This window comes from Perognathus longimembris, chromosome 1 (genome assembly GCF_023159225.1).
Source record: "Perognathus longimembris pacificus isolate PPM17 chromosome 1, ASM2315922v1, whole genome shotgun sequence".
Classification (NCBI taxonomy): Eukaryota; Metazoa; Chordata; class Mammalia; order Rodentia; family Heteromyidae; genus Perognathus; species Perognathus longimembris.
In genome coordinates, this window is record NC_063161.1 from 35,838,176 (window position 1) to 35,856,462 (window position 18,287).

The following is an 18,287-nucleotide window of genomic DNA, read 5'->3' on the forward strand; positions in this document are numbered from 1 at the left end:
ATAAAAAAATTCAGAAGAAGGAAATTCATTGCCATCAGGAATGAAGTTGAAATCCATCTTCTGGAGTTGGCAATTTTAAACACTGTTAAATGATCTAATGTAATATGCAGATTTTAAGTGGACATATTCAGTTCACTCCAAATGGACTCTGATTTTAACAAAAAAGTTCTACTCCAAAATGTATTATTTTACGTATCTTTTGTATTACTGATTCATAGCTCTATTTTATAACAAATTATGTTTGCCAAGGAATATAACAAAATGTTGCAATATTATGAATGAGTATTATTTTTAAATTTATTAAGGGCATACTTGCAAAATTTATACATACAAATATGCCTTTAAGAAATTTTGTAATTGTGTGTGTGCGTGTTATAAACAGAAAAAGCATTCACCCTCACTTTGTTGAAGTAACTTTACTACTTATTTGATCCTTTCAAATGCATTTTAGAAAGTCTCTTTATTATTGAATAGATAATTTTCACTATTATGTTTATTAACAAACATAAAATGCCAGCAGCCATTAAAAAGCCCAATCTGGTATAGATATGAGACAAAAATTTAAGATATGTAAATAGATTTTAAAGTATAATGATGCTGTGTTTTTTTTGTAGCATATCTGGGGCTAGATAAAGGGATAGATGTGTTTCATAGGTGTCATTTTTAGGATACTGAAGGTTAATAATTCAGATATAAAACTCTAAAAATCAAACAGCTTGGACACATTTATTCTTTAATGTATGGTACATTTATTTTTTATTCAGATAAGAAATATAGACTTTCGGGGCTGGGGATATGGCCTAGTGGCAAGAGTGCTTGCCTCCCATACATAAAGCCCTAGGTTCGATTCCCCAGCACCATGTATACAGAAAATGGCCAGAAGTGGCGCTGTGGCTCAAGTGGCAGAGTGCTGGCCTTGAGCAAAAAGAAGCCAGGGACAGTGCTCAGGCCCTGAGTCCAAGGCCCAGGACCAGCCAAAAAAAAAAAAAAAAAAAAAAAAAAAGAAGAAATATAGACTTTCTTAAAAATACAGAATTATTATAGATAGCTAATTTTGTACACATTAATTTTTTCCCTTTTTATTTCTCAAAGAAAATTATACAGCTGTCATTCATTGTAATTATCCTATCTATAAATGCCTCCTGTCTCCATCTTCCCAACCCACCTTTTAATGCTTTCTGTTTCTAGCCTGTTGAAGAATGGAATACTGGTTAACTATACTTTCTGAACTGTGGCTAAATGAAAACTAAAACAGAGTAAGAATGAATAAGTAGATGATTTTAGTGCTAAGAATTTAAGGTGGTATTTTTTTTCTTCTTTTGGTCTAATTTTGGGTCTAAAATTTTCAAAGACCAGATTTTGAAACAATGACCTCTAAATAAATGGAATACTACATATACAAATTTTCTTTTTTTTTTTTTTTGGCCAGTCGTGGGCCTTGGACTCAGGGCCTGAGCACTGTCCCTGGCTTCTTCCTGCTCAAGGCTAGCACTCTGCCACTTGAGCCACAGCGCCGCTTCTGGCCGTTTTCTGTATATGTGGTGCTAGGGAATCGAACCTAGGGCCTCGTGTATCCGAGGCAGGCACTCTTGCCACTAGGCTATATCCCCAGCCCACATATACAAATTTTCTTTCAATCATCCTTGCAAAATTTATTTTTGGCATAACACTGTATAGCTTTCAAAATGATCATAAAGATTTCGCAGAGAAGTACCTGAAAATTGGCAACCTCAAACTTCTACACTAGTCATTGTATGTATGTTAGTTAAGATAGTTTTGTGTGTTTGTGTGCACGTGTGTGCATGTGTGTTCATTGGTACTAGGGCTTGAATTCAGGGTCTGGGTGCTGTCCCTATCTTTTCCACTCAGGATTGGCTTCTCTATCACTTTAGTCACAGATACACTTCGAGCTTTTTGTTGGTTAACTGGATGTAAGAAACTCAAAAGACTTTGCTGCCTGGGACAGCTTATGAACCTCAGATCTCAGCCTCCTTTGTAACTAGGATTATAGTTAGCTACCAGCACCCAGCTAAGTTCTATGACAATGAGAATGCCACTCACTGTCTATGACAAAGTAGAGATTTGAAATCAGTCTATTTAAGGTTCCTTTAGAAGAACTCAGTCTTCTCCTTTCTTCAAATATATGTTTTCCCTAGATGCTTCCATAATGAACCACCAAAATTCAGCTTTTCTCATAACTTGTTGAACAAATACTTACTGTGTGCCTACTATGTGGTGAGCACAGAGGTAGCTGCCAGGGATACAACAGTGAATAGGACAAAGTAGACTCTAGCCCCCAGAGCTTAAATTCTACTACCCAAACCCCACGACCCTAAAGTCAGCTATGGCTGCAAATTTCCAATAGGAGCTGCTTCCCAGTTAATGATCACCAAAACATATCCAATTTTAGGTAAAAAAAATCACCTAGTCCAATGTTGACATTTTACAGATAAGGAATTAGAGCCTCAGGTAAGTTAACTGAATTCTCCAAGGTGACATCAAGAACCAGGACTAGAATTTAGATCTCTTAAGTCCTTGTGTTCTTCTTTAATGGCAGCATTATGGGAGCCAAGAACAAATCTCTATTAGCAATGTGAGGGTCTACTGAATCATAACCTCTCGGAATTTTTTTCTCCAGCTTTTTCTTTTTAAAGTATGCTTTTATTTTCTTCAGGTATTGTTCTAAATGTTAACTTCTGTCATCTTTCCTTCTTCATCAGTCTTTTTAGTTTACCTTTTTACTCTTTTCACACATTAATTACTATACACATATACTGATAAACACTACTTTCTACATTCCTATGATCCTGCTGTTGTATAAGTTATTTCAAAAATATTTTAGATAAGGGAGATAAACAATATTGGCAAACAAAATTCCTGGGGAAAAACTACAATAGTGAAAGATATCCACTCAATTAGGAATTGGCATTTGAATGTATAATTCTAAAAGTGGAAAAGATGAGATAAAATAGTTTAATTTTAACTTTCAAAATTCAACTTCATAAAAACACCTAATAAACTCAAAAGATCTGAGCATCATTTGTTGAACTAAGTATGAAAAGATCAAAAAAAGTACATGACTAAAAATTGAATTGTCAGTTGGATGCCTATAATCCTAGCTGTTCAGGAGACTGAGATCTGAGGATTACGACTTGAAGCCAACCATGCAGCAAAGTGCACAAGCCTCTTATCTCCAATAAACTAACCCCCCAAAAAGAATAAGTGGAGCTATAGCTCAAGTGGTAGAGCAATTGCCTTGAGCAAAAACAGCTCAGGGACAATGCCCAGGGACAATGCCAAGGCCCTGAGTTCAAGCTCCTGGAATGGCACAAAAGGAAAAAAACACAAAACCACACACACACACACACACACAGACACACACACACACAACAACAACAACTGAACTATCAATCCTGAACATTTGGTTATTTTAAATTTAACTTAAAAACAAGTTCTGTAAATAGAATTAACAGTACGAATAAGCACATACAAAGGTTTACTTTTAGAAAAAATATATTAAGTAATCCAAACATTACAACTGTATATGTTCAGGGGAAGAGAAAAGTTAATACTTCACTAATCTAATTGGGAATAATCTCACAAAATCATCTCCAAAATATTAGGAGTCCAGACTAGGGGAGAGAGAAAAAGGAACAAGAGGAGATGCGGGGGGGGGGGGGGAGAGAAAGATCCTATGTGAGAGTAAAGGACTACAAGGGAAGTAAGATTAAAATTTACTGACCACTGGAAAAAACAAGCATTATGCCATTTACTTTATCTCATTTTCTTCTTTTTTAACAGTCCTATAAAGGACACACACACACACACACACACACACACACACACACACACACACACACACACACCGTTTTATAAATAAGATATTAAAGAATGAACAACAGTGAAACTGGGGGTATAATTTTTTTCTTTTAGGATTATATGAACATACTCTAAATAAATGGCCTCTGAATTCTTTATCAATTATTAATGAATTAGATTCTTCATTGATGCTTTTTCAGAAAATGTAAATATGATCTAAGAAATTATTGCATTAATTATTTCTGATGCACAAATATATCTCTAAATACTTTGTAACTAAGATTCAATCTTTTACTAGTGCTAAATAGTATTAGCAATACAAGTTATATGGAAAATAAAATTTTAAGAACAGCAACCAAGTCCCTGAATAGTCATACTTAAATGAAGTTCCCTGACATTTTTAAGGAATGTATGTAGGGGAATCCTTAATTGACACAAGGGAGTTTAAAGTATCCTTTCCATTCTCTAGTATTCACCTTGCTGTAGAAACTCACTGTAATGCCCATATTGAGGAAGGGTGCCAGTCCTAAATGATGCTTTACTTCAATGTCTTATCTCCAACCTGTCCTGCATGCAGTTGATAAATCTTTCCTGTAAAATGGTTTCATGAGGTAGTAGATCTCTCTCTCTGCTTTCTGGCCACATAACTCACATCGTTCTGCTCTCTGTCATGCCTACCCTGTCATTACAGAAAACCTCAGAAACTGGGATTTAGCGTTTTTATCTTTTTAAGTTATGTCAAACATGTTGTCACATTACAGCAAACACTCACATAGCTTCTCTCACAGTTTCTCACATGGATGTGTGCTTACCCAACTTCGCCCTCCTCCCCCGCCCCGCCCCAGGCCTGGGGCTTAAACTCAGGGTCTAGGCACTGTCCCTGAGATTCTTTTGTTCAAAGCTAGCACTCTATCACTTGAGCTACAGTGCCACTTTTGGCATTGTGGTACCGAAGAACGGAGGCAAGCACTCTACTACTAAGCCACATTCCCAGCCCCTTACCAAATTTTAAATAACTGATGTAAAAGTAATGGGAGGTATAGTTACTAGCAAGTTGAATCATAAGTACTCTCAGTGAGCTAAATAAAAAGCTCACTGAGAACCCCTATGCTCCTGGTAACATGTGAGGGGACTGGGGGGAGGGGAGGCTTCAGCAACCTTTCCTCAACTTAGCACAAGTCCATGAGAGTATGCCTTTGGCCTTCTGCTGGCGGAAGGCAAGGCCGGGTGCTCTTTCATAGATTTTGGGGTTCAGGCATTCTACCCGGGAGATTGGGGAGAAAGGGATCGTTCAGATCCCGACACTCCTACATTTTAGATTCAAAGAAATTAACCACTTAAACACAGGGTAGAGGACTTGACACAAGAGAAGTTAATATTTGAAACAAGTAACTCAACAATCTTTACTGGGGCTAGTGCAGTAAGAAGCCTCCCTGTTGCCCCTGGGATGCAACCCTAGGCAAGTTTATCTTGTGCTTGAGTCTGGGCCCCAGGCTCTGCAAGTGACCTTAGAGAGCAAGAAGGTGGACAGGACAGACAGCAGTAAGGGGCTGTGGACTGGGGAAATAATGAATACATAAATACTGTTTCATTATACAATTTTCTTCACTAAATTTATAGGATTCAAAAGTACACAAGATGTCAGACATCATACAACTAAGTTATAGACAAAAACAAAACTGGGCATTAAATTTATTTGCTCAAGTTCACAAGCAGTCGGGCTGGGAATGTGGCTTAGTGGTAGAGTGCTTGCCTAGCATGCATGAAGCCCTGGGTTCAATTCCTCAGCACCACATAAACAGAAAAAGCCAGAAGTGATGCTGTGGCTTAAGTGGTAGAGTGCTAGCCTTGAGCAAAAGGAAGCCAGGGCCAGTGCTCAGGCCCTAAGTTCAAGCCCCAGGACTGGCAAAAAAAAAAAAAAAAAAAATCACGAGTAGTAAGGCATAAAGATAACCACACAGTTTCCGACTCCTCTTTCAATACCCTTTTATAATCATTTATAGTAGTTGCTAACTTTTATATTATCCAAGGAACTTTAATATCTGGCTCCCATCACCAGAAACTGTGACTTAGTCTGACTCTAAGTAACCTTTTTGAGGGTGTGGGTTGTAGCCAGGGTTGAAAACCATTTCATAGCATGGTCACAATATAGAATTGATAGGATTCAAAAATTTCCTATTAGTCTAGCATTTCTAATACTATATATTCAATTAATAATCTTCTCCTTGTTTGCCTACTCCCTTCTTCAAATCTGTCCCTGTGTCTTTACTACTCACTTTACTACTCCTACCAAAATTACTTTCAGACTTACACATCCATGTTCACTGCTGCATTATTCACAACACTCAAGTTATGCAGGCAGCCCAAATGCCCTACAATAGATGTGTATCCAAACAATGTAGTACTTATACACAATGCAATTTGATAGAGCCAAAAGTAAGATTATGCCATTAAAAGGGAAATGGATGGACCTAGAAAAAAAATCATGTGAAACAATGTAAACCAAACACAGAGAAAAATGGTGTATGTTTTCTTCTCTCACGTGCAGAAGCTAGATCTAAAATTCACTGGGCGATACACACACTGTGAGACCAAAGGACACTCTCAGGAGAGGAATACAGAGGCATAATGCCTCTGTACCTCTGATCATACAAGAATTTTTCTGTCTTGTTTATCATCTTTGGTAGGAAAAGAGGGCCACAGAAATGGAGGGACAAAGGGTAAACAAATGCAGCAATGGTACTCACTACTTATATTGAAAATGAACTATACAACTTGTGGGTAGGGACAGGAGGGAAAAATGGGAGAGAGCAAAGGAAGGGGTGACATCCAAAAAGAAATGTATTCATTACCTGACTTAGGAAATGGTAACCCCTATGTACATCACCTTTACAAAAATAATTTTTTAATATTTTTATTAATAGTTGTACAAAGGGGTTTCAGTTTTAGAAGTCAGGTTGAGTTCTCCCTCATCATTCCTCATTCCATTCCTTCTCTCAAGTTATTGACTTGTTCTTTCTTCTACTTTATTTTATTTTATATATGTGGTGCTGAGGAATCGAACCCAGGGCTTCATGTATAGGAGGCAAACACTCTACCACTAGGCCATATTCCCAGCCCCACAAAAACAATTTTTAACTAAAAAATTTTTTTCCCATTTATTTAAATTCAGAGATACAAAACAAACTACTTAAAAATAAACACACAAACTGGGAAACCTGTAATCCTAGGTCCTAGGCTAAAATATAAGGATCTTGGTTTGAAGCCAGGCCAGGCAGGAAAGTCTGTGAGATTCTTATCTCCAATTACCTACCAGAAGAGCTAGAAATGGAGCTGTAGTATAAGTGGTAGAGCACTAGCCTTGAGCAAAGAAGCTCAAGGACATCACCCAGGCCCCACGTTCAAGACTCGGGAATGATTAAAATAAACAAATACATATATAATAAACATATAAATAAGTGCTATTATTGAGGTATTTAAGTGTATTCAGAAAGAATTAACTCAGATTTAGGAACTGAATAGGATCAGAACAAATTTCCTCCATAAGTAAAATAGATTTAATAAAGTTTTTGGTGGTGGTATTAGTAAGGAAACAAGGAGATGCTACTAAAGTTCAGAGTCTAAGAGAATGCAAATCCTGTGAAGACAAGTGAAACAGGTACAATGCCATGACTATAATCCCAGCTACTCAGGTCCAAAATGGCAACAAGCCCTCCCTAAATTTTTTTATTCCCTGTCTTAAATACAAACTTTTTTTTTTTTAAAGAAAAAGGAAAAAAAAAAGGACAAGTTAAGGACTTGAAGAGGAGCTTGATCTCCCAGTGTTAAAGATAAGAGAAGAAACATGGATGGAGCTAACTGATTTCAACAACTCCAATTATGAGAAGATTTTGCTGTCAGTACCATTTTAGAATTGCAGACAACATGTGGCTGAACTTTTTTAGACTTTTGTAAGATCATTACATGCATTACGTGCATTTCCCAAGTATACTTTATATTCCCCTTCAACCTCCATTTCCATTATAGATGAGTGGCATTCACTCACAATGTAATGCAGGTACTAAAATTTAGAACTTCTTTTCCACATACATCCTACATCAAATATCCAAATTTGACCAGTTTCCCAATACCACCATCACTAGTCCAAGTCCTCACGCTCAGACTACTACTGCAGTAGTAGCTTTGATGCTTGTTTCTTCCCTAATCTAATCCACTTTACACAGAGCAAAATAATTGTTAAAAAAGGGAAACTAAATAAAAGTGTATCTTAAAATTTCTGTCAAACTTAGAAAAAAATTAAATTCTTCACTAATTTTTTTCAGATCTTTGTGGTCTGGTACATCCTACTTCATTTGCCTTCTTTCTTAGTTCAGTTTACTAGCTTTCTCACTCTTCATTTAACATACTAGATTGTTTTGTTTTGTTTTTGGTCAGGTGCAGTGAGTGGCTCATATTAAAATTCCAGTTACCTAGAAGATAAGAGATCGGAGGATTATAATTTGAGGCCAGCGCAGATAAAAAAGTTCAGAACAATCTGAGTGTAATTGTGAGAATTCCAGCAACACAGGAAGCATAAGCATGGTTCCGATGGTAGAATCACTAGGAAGCCTGAGGCCCTGAACTCAAAACTATAGCACCACCAACAAATAAACAGCAGCTCTTGTCTGTAACCCTAATCAGGAGGCTGAGATCTAAGAATCACAGTCCTAAGCTAGCCCAGGAATAGAAGTCTGCAAGAGTCCATCTCCAATTAATTTGCAAAATGCTAGACTGGAGGTGCAACTCAAGGGGTAGAGTGCCAATTGTGAGCAAGATTGCTGAGTGACAGCTCAAGGCTCTATTCAATCCCCAGTACTGACATACACCAATCAACTGACTGACCAACAAACCAAACATATTTATTCCAAATTCTTTCATGAAAGCGTTAAGCACAAGGAACTTTGTTATTTGCATCTTCTTAGTTCTTAAAATAATACCACACTCAAGGTATCACTTAATACTCATGCACGATGAATAAAAAATAGTTTCATAATGTTTTCAGTAGACAGTTTAGTAGACCATACAGTCATCTAGGGTTATGACTTTCAGTAAGTACTACGTAACTTCCACGTGTCAAAAAAAATCAGTTCTCAACTGATAATATAGTCAGTCCTACAAAGTAATGTTATCCATATAACCTTCAAGTCTCTTAGTCTCTCAGGGATTTGTGAAGATTAAATAAGTTATTTTATATAAAGTACTTAAAATAGCATCAACCACACAGTAAAATACTTAGTATAAGCTGTTTGGGGGTTTGGGTTTATTTAAGGGGGACAGTAAAACATGCATATGATAGAACACTAATAGATAACCCTAATGAAGATGAGATGAGATTGTCCAATTAACTGAAGGTTCCCAGCAGAGAACAGACATTCTGTGGATGAAAATCTTATGCTACAGATTTCCTATTGAATTTGAGAAGTGGCACAGACCAAAAAGTAAATTGTACTTTTTGGTTGAAATCAATTTGATAACCTAACAGGATTTTCTTACTTTGATAGAGTGGACCACCCCCAAGTCTATACTATGCTGAGAATGTTGTTCCCCGTGCTAAAATAACTTTACTTGCAGTTTCTTCAAAACCAGTATCAAATATAACCTCATATGTGAATTTTTTACTGACCATTTTCCAAGACAATTATTCCTGCTTTTGCAATAACCAGAAGAATCAATCTCTCACTTTACTTCATAGTAAAATCATCTGTGTACTTACACTATTAGATTATATATAAAATATCCTGCTTAATATGCACTCAACAAATATTTACCAAGCTTATCTATTATACAGAATACTAGACACACTAATAATTAAAACAATGAACAGTATAACATCACAGCAGTATGTCCAGTGCATAGAGATGAATGCTCTCTTCTACACACAATCTGCATTATGGAGCATGACATAATGACATAACCCCATGTATTTTAGGTACTCCCAAATAGCCATCAAATTCAGTTCCTTAAGCAACTAAAATGTGCCTTCATTTATAATTTCAATCGTATCACATTTGAACCTATTTAAGATCTGGTTCTCCACAAAGCAAGCAGCCTTCACGTAGGAGTTCTTTAAAAAAAAAAAAAATCAAAGGGATGACTGTTAGAAGCATTAGATTAGGCTATCAATCTGAAGCCCAAGTCTAGATCCCAGAAAGATTTGAATCTTCTTCAACTACAGCCCTAGTTCCTTTAAGAATTTAATACCAATAAATATTATGGAGTCATCCACATACCTAATTAACCATGTTGCTTATGAGGCAACATGTGTACAGGAAGCAATCAATATATGTACAATATTCCCAAATCCTACAAGAATAAGGAAAGGTCACCTCTAACCTCAAGGCACTGCGGAAGAGAAATTAATTCCTTGTTCCCTGCTGATTCCAATCTTAGTAGATAACTACAGGAAACCCAGAGGCCTTTAAGCCTGTAATATCTCAAATCTTAAATATACATGAAAAGAATGCAAATAGAGAGCAAGTATACTGGTTTCTATAGACATTATTTAGTGCACAGACGTCACATGAACCTTTGGATGAAAAGTTACTTACACATGTAGATAAAATCTATCCTATACCAGGACCTGAGGTCATACAATCCCGCAGTCTAGAATTTCCTAAGTATGAACTAACTACACAATCACATCTACCCAAATCTAACAAAACATAGGTTTTTGAAGTCGTATATCTATTCCAGGAGAAACTTTTTTAGTTCTGAAGAGCTATCCTTCCTTTTCCATCTTTCTACCTCTTATATTCTAATCATCAAGAATAAACAACATATAGTAGACTTCACATTTGAATGGCATGAATTCCTAATAAACTTTGCAAATAATATAAAGTTAATGGTGCTCATTACTTTTTTTACTTTGTAGAAAAAAGAACTTCAAATTATATCAATCTCAGTGTACAATTATAATACTATCATAATACCTCTCATCTATTCCCACCTACTAATTCCTTATTTATCCATCCTTCATTAATGGTGGACCCTCATATTTCATCATTTTGACTTAAACAGTTAAAACTTTTGACACTCAAAGTCCTAAGTATAGGAGTTTGGGTTCTGTCTAAAAGGATATTTGTTCAGAGTTTGCATCAAACTATTAAGTCCTTTAAGAACTCTCCTAAAAGAAGCTGGCAATTAAGTTGCCTTTTAGTAGCAGGTTCTAAATCTACACTGTGAAAAAAACCCTGTAAGCTGACCCCCCAAAAGATCAGTTCAGTTGATCTAAGGTTCAATTTTTCAGTAAGTTAATATCTAAAATGTCAATTTCTAAGAGTAAGCTATGCATTCAAAATGTTGTCTCACCATGTTAATTGAAAAATACTCATTTAATATAGTGAAATTCAACAAGAAATGGCAGGCATATATGGCTTCTTTTTAAATTAGTAAGTACTTTCAAAATACTTTTCTAAGAAAAATAAATTTGCTTATTTATTTTATTAATCTTTGTATGTTCTTAATATCAAACACTATGATTTATACAAGCCAGTAAGTAAACAAAGATCTATCATAAAATGGATGTTATTGTTATGTCAACCCAAAAAAATTTTGTGTCTTGCCAAACCATTATTTCATACTGTATTTTCTTAGGCAGATTGGACTTTAAAGAGTCTATATAGCTGTACTATCAATGTTATTCTCCATTACAAAATAAGATCAGTTTCTCATGAGAAATTCTACTCCATTCCATATCTATTTTCTGCTATTATAAACTGGGGGCTTTATGATGATAGCAAAATAATGTCTTTATTGTTTCTCTATTGAAATAACAAACACCTTTAAAATAGCTAGATATTTCTATGGTAAGGTTTCCCAGAATGGTAAAAAACACACTTTTAAAACAGTCTAAATGTAGCACTTGACTATCTAATAGTAGACTAAACAACTAGAGTATACATGTGTGGATAAATTAGCTACATTGTTTTAGTCAATAAGAAGCTTTTAAAGTGTTTGTTTAATTGGAGTAAAGCAGCTAATATATATATATATGTAAGGAATTAATAACTATTATTTAGTAATCTTGTATTAGCCAATTATATTTCACAGAAAAAAGAAAAAACAGAAATGATAGGAAAAAAAGAAAGGAAACAATGTTTGTATACAAAGTAATTTCCTCCCACTAAGCTATAATTGATATTAAAGGCAAAATGATGTGAGAAGCTATTCTGATGCCTATCAGAATCTTGTTTCTCCTTGTAACAGAGAAAATTCCAAATCATATAACCAATTTCTATTTGAAGATGGTTAAGCTAATCAGTCATCAAAATGTCTTCTCAAGTTAATCATTGTGGTCTTTCATGGGAATTTATTGCACTTTCAATTTTCCCCTTCTATTAGCAGAGATACTATTAACTGCAGTAAGAATTCAGCTAATTTTCTAACAAAAATGTTAACATTTATTATCGTAATATTTTGGCAAACTGATTTGGGAAAATAGGAAGATATTTTATAATTTCAAGTTTTATTAAAATTTTGACTGATAACAATAGCTAACATTTATTGAGCACTTACTATGCGCCAGGCACTGTGCTAAGCGCTTTACAAGTACTATGACTTAAAAAATAATAATCTTGTACAATGAAAAAAGAATGGAACTGAGTCAAAAAATTTAGATCCTATCACTAGAAAGAGCTAAAGCAAAAGAAATATTTGCTAAAGAAAAAAAAATACAATTTCTGCTAAGTAGAGAGCTTACAACAGAGTAAATACAAATAAAGCAACCTATTAAGCCAGTCAAACAAAAATTTATTTTAACCTCCTCTAACAAAAACACAAAATGCCTACTTTTGTTAGCAAATTAAAAAAATAAATGTAGACGAATATACAGAGACATAAGATGTCAAAATGAACTTCAATATATGTTACATACAAGTAGTAACAATTTAGAATTAGTAAGGTTTGAGATGAAGTTTTGCTAATGTAAGCAAAATTAAAATCTCTTAAACTGCAAAATAAATCAACAGGGTCAACAGTGGTTGTTTTTATTTACTTTTCTTTTTAAAGTATACCAGAATAAATATGAAATTCTTACTTTGTTGCCCGTATAAACTTGCCCCAAATTGAGACAGCTGACCTGATGTAGATGGTGATGCCAGCATCTAGAAACAAATTAATTATATTAGAGCACAAAGCAAGAACAGAGAGCATTGCACTTATTTGTATTTTACAAATCTGTACATCATATAGTTCTCATTCTTCATAAAACATTAACAAACACTTATTGGTTCCACATTTCTTAAGAGAAAATCAGATGAAACTAAACTCTAGAATGGAAGTAGCCTTGTTAAAGTAGCATTGTTAAAGAGTCTTTAAAAACTACACAAAATTAAACTATATATGCACTATTACTTCACTTAAAAAAAAACTAAGCTAACAAAGCACAAAGCTAAAATCTCAGAAAGTCAGCTCTATACAGTTATGAACTACATGACTTAAAAAAAAAAAACAAATTAATTCTAACTTGAATATTACCTAAGCAAAAGTTTGCACTTTGTCACACTGTATTTTGATTTTTATTCACACATGAATATGGTGTTTATCAAATGGGATGAAAACTTATTTGTACATAACCATGCAAGTGAAGAAGATCTAATAGTAAAAGACAAAAGAAAGTACCAAAATGTAGATATGGTCCATGATTTATATTATTTGTTAATAATATAAATTTCATGGCATTTTCTGCATAATGCCTTTGAAGTTACTGCTTCATTATCCTTTACCTAATAGACTAAATTCTTTGAAGGTATGTTATTTTCATGATAAATGGTATATTTATTTTTCTATTTCCTCACAAAAATACACAAGAACCTCATATAACAAGCTGAATAAATGAAAATGTACATGTTTATATTTGTGTATTCCCAGAGTTGTATTAGATAACCATATATTTTAATTGAACAAGGGCCATGTTATGGGGAAAGAGAATGAATTATACTATTATATTCGGAGGTACAGTATGATAAATATAAAGCAAGTATAAAGCATTACTAAAAATATCATTCTTTGTCCAAAGATCAGTAAAACTTTGGAAGCTGGTAACATTTCAAGAAGGTACAGATGAGGACTCTTCAATGCCAGCAATATGTAACTGAATATAAATTTAGCAACACAAAGAGAAAACAAGCAAGGAAGAGACATAATCAAAATGTGCTTTGAGAACATAATTCTAAAAGCATCAATGGATGGAAATGGAAATAGTGAGATACCAATCAGGATAGAAGGGACTAGAAACAAAGGTACTCTGGTAGTAGAAGTAACAGTAGGAAAAAGGAAATGAGTAAAGAATTATAAAAAGAACATCAGAGGTTGCTCTGATGTTTTCCTGGAAAAAGAAATCATGCTGACACTGACTTAGTTAAGAAAACCAAAGGAAAAGAAAATTTAAACAATGGAAGTCTTATAAGGTTTTGTGATTGTATTTCTTGTTAAAATTCATAAATTGCTCTAAATATTCTAAAGTTTGCATTTTTATGCAATTGTAGCTTTAAAACTCATGCACAATACCCACAAAACAACAGTATGTATAATATAACTTATTAATTTTATAGTAAGGCATGAAATATTCCTTCTCAGATTCAAATGTACAATCTTGAAATTATACTAACATTCACACCATATATTCTTAGAATATGAAGTCATTTTAGTCTATTTTCTACAAAGGTTATGAGTAAATAAATGAGTGACAACTGAACCAAATGCCCTCTGACATGGTAGAAGGAATAAGGAAGGAGAGAGGTACATCACAAAAGCAGACAGGTTGTGTCTCCTAAGGCTAGGTACTGGAATCCAGGAGTTGTAAGAGTAATCCTACACACCAGAGTATGTAATAGTAATTATCATATTCTCTATTGCTCCTACATGAAGGTTAGTAAACAATGCATTACAGGAATAATGGTTTAGTGTTTAAGTATTTATATAATCCTTTAAGCATTTATCCATGTAAAACAAGTATTGTTCAGCTAGGTATACAGATGTATAGTCCCTTAGATGTGTGAAAACTACAAATTATATTCTTATAAAATCGATCTCTATTCATATATTTATAAATTCTGAATGAAATAAATCAGTGCTAAGAATGGACTTAAACAGTTAAGGAATGTGAATGGGATAGGATTGCTATTATTCTTGGGAGCAAAAAAATTCATATGAAAAGTAACATAGCACAGCCTCAAATATTACTAATACACAACAAAAGTCTGGTCAAAGTTAGTGATAAAAGTGAGCTTTTTAAGAATATATATAAACCCTTAGATTAAGAACGCCTTACAGCAAGAAATGCAGTCCTGGCTTGTAGTCAGAAAATAATTCGGGTGTGAATCCTGGTTCTGTCACTTACCTATGAATAGTGCCTCAGTTTTCTTCCTGTAAGTTGAACTATTCCACCCCCACCTCATAAGAGTTGAAGTGAAGATTAAAGTAGATAAGAAACATAGCAAAATACTCAAAATTATAACAGAGCTGCTGATAATCATCTAATCTGTGATCCAGTACAAGACTCTCTTAATAACACAGAAAAAACATTCATCTTCTGAGAAATTTATTAAATAACACCCTCTTTAATATTTTTGTCAAAAGAGCTAAATATGGGAGTTAATCATACTAATAATACATCTTCCAAATGTCAAGCAATCTACAGTATATATTGCCATCAAATGATATATTGCAAATAGAAACGATAACAATGCAATTCTAGTTATTTTCCTGGCCCACCAAAAGGCATCCTTTTCATTTTCATAGAGAATATTTGAAAGAAATCAATAAATTTGGACTGTACTGTGTGCTTCTTGTTACACAGGCTCTTTTCTTTCTTCTTCTTCTTCTTCTTTTTTTTTTTTTTTTTTTTGCCAGTCCTGGGGCTTGGAGTCAGGGCCTGAGCACTGTCCCTGGCTTCTTTTTGCTCAAGGCTAGCACTCTGCCACTTGAGCCACAGTGCCACTTCTGGCCATTTTCTGTATATGTGGTGGTGGAGAATTAAACCCAGGGTCTCAGGTATACGAGGCAAGCACTCTTGCCACTAGGCCATATCCCCAGGCCACACAGGCTCTTTTCCAATCATATGTAGAAAAGGCTGGCCTGGAATTTACTTCTTATACAGCTCAGGCTGGCTTTGAACTTGTGATCCTCCTGCCTCTGCCTTTTAAGAGCTGAAATTGAGTCTGCAACCATGTCTAGTTATAGAACTGTACTTTTAAAATGATTTCCACTGTAATTTGTTTTGTTTGTCATGGGCTTGAACTCAGGGCCTGAACACTGTCTCTGAACTCTTTTGCTCAAGGCTAGAGCTCTACCACTTTGAGCCATAGCTCCACTTCCAGTTTTTGAGTGGCTAATTGGAGATAAGTTTCCCAGGGAATTTTCTGTCCAGGCAGGATTATAACCATGATCCTCCTGAGTAGCTAGGATTACAGGAATGAGCCACTGGCGCCTGGCGATTTCCACAGTTAATTGATAACAACACTGACATTTATGACCCCTTAACAGTCTTAAATCTTTAATGTGTATTTGAAAATGAATAGGCAAATCTGGCTCTACTCTCTACAATAACACATACATTAAGTCTTTCATTTCCCTCATCTTAGTGACCACTTCAAATATGTATCTCTTCCAACAAACGTACCACCAATCATGCAATGATTATTTGGAAACACTACTGTCAGTTTGGTGAAGATAGAATTGTCTTGGAACTCTAAAACCGAAAACTGTGTTAAATAGCAACTCTTTAGCCAATTTTTTAAAATAAGTAACTTTAAAATTTGCTTATGTATGTGCTAGTACTAAAGCTTGAACTCAAGGTCTTGATTTCTTGCATGGGTTTTTCCACTTGGGACTGGCATTCTCCCATTTGAGCCACATCTCCACTTCTAGTAATTTAAACTTTAATTAAGGTGATTTTTCTTAGCTATTCAGGAGGTTGAGACCTGAGGAATGTGGTTTGAAGCCAGCCCAGACAAGAAAGACTTTTCTCCAATTAACCACCAAAAGCTGGAAGTCGAACTGTGGCTCAGTGTTAGAGCACTAGACTTGAGCAGTAAAGCTCAAAGAACAGCACCCAAGCCCTGAGTTCAAGCCTGTGAATTCAAGCCCAGGACCAGGACATACACAGAAAAAAACTTCTGCTTAGGTTGAGCATCTATGTAATTAAAAAATCCAAAAAGTTCAAAACTCTTCAATTTTTAAAATCATATTTATGACACATGAGTTTTAAATTTTGGATAGTTCTGCATAAAAGATTCTCAATCACTGAAAACCTATTTTGAAGTATTTACAAATGGTCCAAACATGTGCATACTTGGATAGGAATAACTTAACCTGTACTGTAGGAACATTTTCTTGTTGCTTGAATGACTATGACTAAACATTATGTAATTATTTTTAGGTATACTGAAATTGGATACACTTCAAAGATTTATCATTTCACCTCCATTTTACAGCTAAGTTTTCAGTCTTTCAACTATTCAATTAAAGCCCAGTGCCAGTGATTCCTGCCTATAATCCTAGCTACTCAGGAGACTGAGAACTGAGGATCACAGTTTGAAACCAGACCAGGCAGGAAAGTATGTTAAAATCCAATCTTCAATGAAGTACCAAAATCCTGAAGTAGAGCTGTGGCTCAAGTGGTAGAGGATTAGCTATGAGAAGAAAAACAACAAAAAAACCCTCAGGGACCTCACCCAGGGCCCCAGGACTGGCACACACATGCTTGTACACATACACACATGGGAGAAAAAAACACAAAAATCACTGAGTTTATAAATATGTGGATGCCAATGAATAAATTTATAACAAATAATTTGGCAACTGATTCTAACTTCTTTTGCAAATACTGTGATGAGGTTATATTATATGTCATATAACAATTAGAAAATAAGCTGGGTAGGTGGTGCATGCCTGTGATCCTAGAGTTCAAGAGGCTGAGGCAAGAAGTTCTCAAGTTTTAAGACAGCCTGAGACAAACAGTGAAAAGATTTTTTCTAAAAGAAACAAAAAAAAAAAAACCAGAAGAGAAAGAAAATCTTCTTTTAGAAGTTTATAATTTTAAGGTTTATTGGTAATTCTATACACAATACAAATGATTTTTCAATAGTATCCATATTTTAAGAAATGTCAAGTACATCTCTTTGAAAATGGAAGCTGTTATTACCTAAATATACAGATTCTAATAGCATGGAAGTAACTAGACATCAAGTCTTTGCACCTTTTAGGCATAAATTCTAGTGCAGCAAGTAGGATAATAATTAATAACCAGGTACTTTCAGGTAAAGAGAAATATTATAAATACTTCAAATGCAGGTAAGAAATTTAGAAGATAGTAGGAAGAATACTGATATATACATAGCCATTTATGCTTCTTGGATGGGATATTTTAACAGAGACCCAGATGTAGCAAGACAGAAAATTATGGCAAGCTCTGTAAGCACCATGTTCCT

The 18,287-nt window shown here is 34.7% G+C and overlaps 1 protein-coding gene and 1 long non-coding RNA gene across 7 annotated transcripts in view; both read right to left on the minus strand.

Moving 5' to 3' along the window:
* The window catches only part of Cnot2 (CCR4-NOT transcription complex subunit 2), an 87,716-nt gene that overhangs the window by 18,281 nt on the left and 51,148 nt on the right, over window positions 1–18,287 (minus strand). For all 6 annotated transcript variants that reach the window (XM_048359545.1, XM_048359534.1, XM_048359572.1 and 3 more), the window contains one exon: window positions 12,893–12,959. In XM_048359545.1, coding sequence (XP_048215502.1) covers window positions 12,893–12,959 — 67 coding nt within the window. The remainder of the gene's footprint in view (window positions 1–12,892; window positions 12,960–18,287) is intronic.
* Window positions 7–1,940, minus strand: LOC125361278. Its single transcript, XR_007212926.1, has 3 exons — window positions 1,624–1,940; window positions 1,018–1,407; window positions 7–778 (listed from the first exon to the last, which is right to left on the minus strand). It is a non-coding gene; the product is annotated as an uncharacterized LOC125361278 (long non-coding RNA).